The 3215-nt window shown below is 50.6% G+C and overlaps 1 protein-coding gene across 1 annotated transcript; it reads right to left on the bottom strand.

Annotated features, from left to right (window-relative positions):
* Window positions 1–293: 293 nt before the first annotated feature.
* Window positions 294–2824, bottom strand: LOC120518595 (insulinoma-associated protein 1). The gene has a single exon (XM_039741468.1). It carries the CDS (start codon window positions 2579–2581, stop codon window positions 929–931), a length of 1653 nt encoding a protein of 550 aa, XP_039597402.1. The 5' UTR covers window positions 2582–2824; the 3' UTR covers window positions 294–928.
* Window positions 2825–3215: the final 391 nt, after the last annotated feature.

Here is a 3215-nt window from a genome sequence, read left to right as displayed (position 1 = left end):
CTACTGCATCATAATGCGCCTGTATAAGGTGGAGTGATCTGAAGGAGGATTGATGTCTTGGTTAAGCATTGTGAGCTTTCGCTTCACTTCCCATCTCCATTTCCTCCCATCTCACTTGGACGATTCCTAATGCGGTGTTTAGTCGGAGACAAAGTGGCCAATTAGCAACTATTGGGAAAGTGTCTCCGTTTTCATTACACCATTTCCTTGAGCACCTTTTAATAGTAGCGCCCGTCGTATTTAATAATGTCACCAGTGTACTCTTAAAAAGCATTTTTATTGCAGTTAAGAAAATAATTTCAGAATCTCATTATACACATGAGAAAATACACCTGCAATTGTAACTGATTAAAAGAAACCACGGAATTTGATGGATGAAAATGAGCCATACAGATTACATCAAATATCAAGTACAGTCGAGCTCTTTGGTTACTGACAGTGGGGAAGTAAAGAGAAGGGTGGGCACATCCTGTGTTCTCATATGGGGGGTGTGGCGATTTGCACAGGTGCCCACCTGGCCCTGGTCACTTCACTTTACTGAATGGGGTTTTGAATGAGGTTTCATATGAAAGTCACATACACAAAATTGTTTTTGCTTTTGATACAAAACAATAAACCTCGGTAATGCCCGTAATAAAATATGTTTATATAACTTCTTTTTAAAAATATATGCATATATAAACACTACAACAGTACTTAACAATCACATTTAATTTCCATAGGAACTACCATAAATATTTCTCAAACATCAGTACTTTGGGTAGTAGACTTAATCGAACGCTCCGACTGCCTTCCAGGCGCTGCCCTGCGTCACCCCAACATCACCGAGCGACCCTCGGCCGTTTAAACGGGTGTACGCCTCGGCTTCAGGTTCCTGGTAATTGTGAAAAGGTCTGACCATAAATGTCTCAAGACAGCTTACTGACAGTCAGCACCCTGGACCAACGGGCACCTGCAGTAAAAGCACCTGTCTGCTTTCGGTCGGGTGGCACTTGTTGATATGTCGCGTCAAGGCGGGCGAGCTGAAGAAGGTGGAGGGGCAGTGTTTGCAGGAGTACATCTGCTGCTCTCCTGGTACGGGGTCCTGTCGGCCTAACGAGGTCCCGCAGATGCCCTCTCGTACAGCGTGCCACAGCCGGTGCTTGTCCCTGATCTCGGCGGACGGGAAGTGCAGCCCGCAAAGATGGCACGGGTAAGTGATCTGGCCGCTTTCGATGTGACCGTAGGAGGAGGAGGAGGAGGACGTCGAAGAGGACGACGATCGCACCGCTTCGTGTGCGGCCAGGTGTTTTCTGAGGTAGGCCTGCCTACGGAACTTCTTTTGACAATGGTGACATTCAAACAGCTCGTCTTGCAAGCCGGGCGTTGGCGAATGTGGCAGGGCCACCTCGTCTGTTGCGTCTGTACAAGGCAGCATCTTGTCGCTGCCTGTTGCGCTGGACTTGCTTCCGAACAATAAGGAGCCCCCTGGTGGGTGAAAACGAGGGTCCAGGAACAAGGCGCTCTCCTGAAAGGCGAGCTTGGCTTCGTGTTTGAGGAGCGCCTCGGCACCCTGGCAGAGGGAGCTGTCCGTAGACGCGTGGTGCTGATCTCGAGCGAGGAGCTTACCGGCGTTCTCTTTGCCTTTGACCAGCGGCTTGAGCGTTTCCAGCTCAAGGGCGACCTCCTGTTTTTTGGAACTGTGCTTGTCTTCGCTGTTAGGCGGGCGAGGTTTGTGCCACCTGCGATGAGACGCGAGGTTGGCGGGGCAGCTGAAAACTTTCTCGCACTCGGGGCAGCGGTATTCGACCCTGACAATCCGAGAGCACTTGTGCTGCGCTAAGGAGAACGGGTCCGGGTACTCCTCTTTACAAAGCTGGCATATGAACTCACCTAAGGGGTTCCTGCTGCCTGAGCTGGCGCTTGGTTTCAGTCCCGGGCACTCTTTCTTTATCTTTAGCCCAAGCACAGGGGAGGTAGTTACCTCGTCTTCGAAGTTCAGTTTCCTCATGACTTTGGTTTTTTTAACCAGCCCTTTGTTTTTTCGTTCTGTACATTCCCCATAGGGCCGCTTAATGGCTTGGTGGAACGTGGAATACAAGTGAGCCGGGGTGTCCATTTTGATGTCGGAGCCCGAGAAGGTCAGAGGGTGCATTAACAGTCTCTCGATGGGGGTCACTGAGGTTGGAGTAGGAAACGATTCTGCAGAAGCCGGGGAGCTAAGGCATCTTTCAAAGAGTGCCTTCTTCAGTTCCGTCCCGACCAGTTTGATCGGACTGGTGTATGAGATGTCGGCGAACACGGACGAGTTTTGCTGTGGCGAGCAGTGCCTTGCGTTGGGCACATCAGCCAGGAAAGGGCAATCATCGGAGGTAGCCACCCTCGGGGACTGATCGGCGTGATCCGCTCCAGCCTCTTCGTTTTCCTCGGACGTCTCGAGCACCTGGCGGGGCAGCCGCACTTCTTCTGTGTGCGCAACAGTCTGCATTTCTGCCATGTCAGGCAGGTATTCCCGGTTTAGGGGGTCCTTCTCGTCGTTACGGACCCTGTAGGATGCGGCGGACGCTCGCTTGCTTCTTTTTACTAGAAATCCTCGCGGCATCTTGTCATTAAGGAGTCCAGCCCGTCCTTGAAGGTGTACGCTCCCCCGTCAGCTGTTTTCGCTGCTGCTTGGGACTGACAGACAATCAGAGCTTCTTCACTCCGCCTCGCACATTCTCCGAGCTTGCTCTGTTTTTTATCTTCATTGCCTCCTTTTGTTTTTGTGCAGTCACGATTAAGTGACATTTCTCTGTCCAATCCGAACCCAGAACGCTGCCAGGCTAGTCAAATCAAAAATGGGTGTGGTGAAGCAGGAGGAGCCATTCGTCTTGACACTTCGTGTCACTCAAGCAAATGTCCCTGCGTGCGGCGACGCGATGCTAATTGAGGAGCCCGTGTTAAGCATTACCGTTTATGCAACCCCATGTCTTTGACTAGATGAGAACGCTGCAAGACGGAATTCGGAAGTTTTGTTTTTACATGTCTGAGAAGCTAGAGACTCTCTACCTGCACTCAAAGAAAAGTCAAACCTAACGTCAATTCTGGAAAAAAAAATCTGCTCTAGTCAGATCCAGCTTAAATCGTGCTGTGGTGAGCACTGGGGACTAGCACTCTGAAGTGCATGGTCTCATTCCTAAATCTGCTTACGTGAATTCACTGGCAGAAACCACAGCCTATCCTGGCAGCAGTGGGTG

The sequence above is a fragment of the Polypterus senegalus genome, chromosome 18, assembly GCF_016835505.1.
Source record: "Polypterus senegalus isolate Bchr_013 chromosome 18, ASM1683550v1, whole genome shotgun sequence".
NCBI lineage: Eukaryota > Metazoa > Chordata > Cladistia > Polypteriformes > Polypteridae > Polypterus > Polypterus senegalus.
This window is presented reverse-complemented; position numbering and strand designations above follow the sequence as displayed.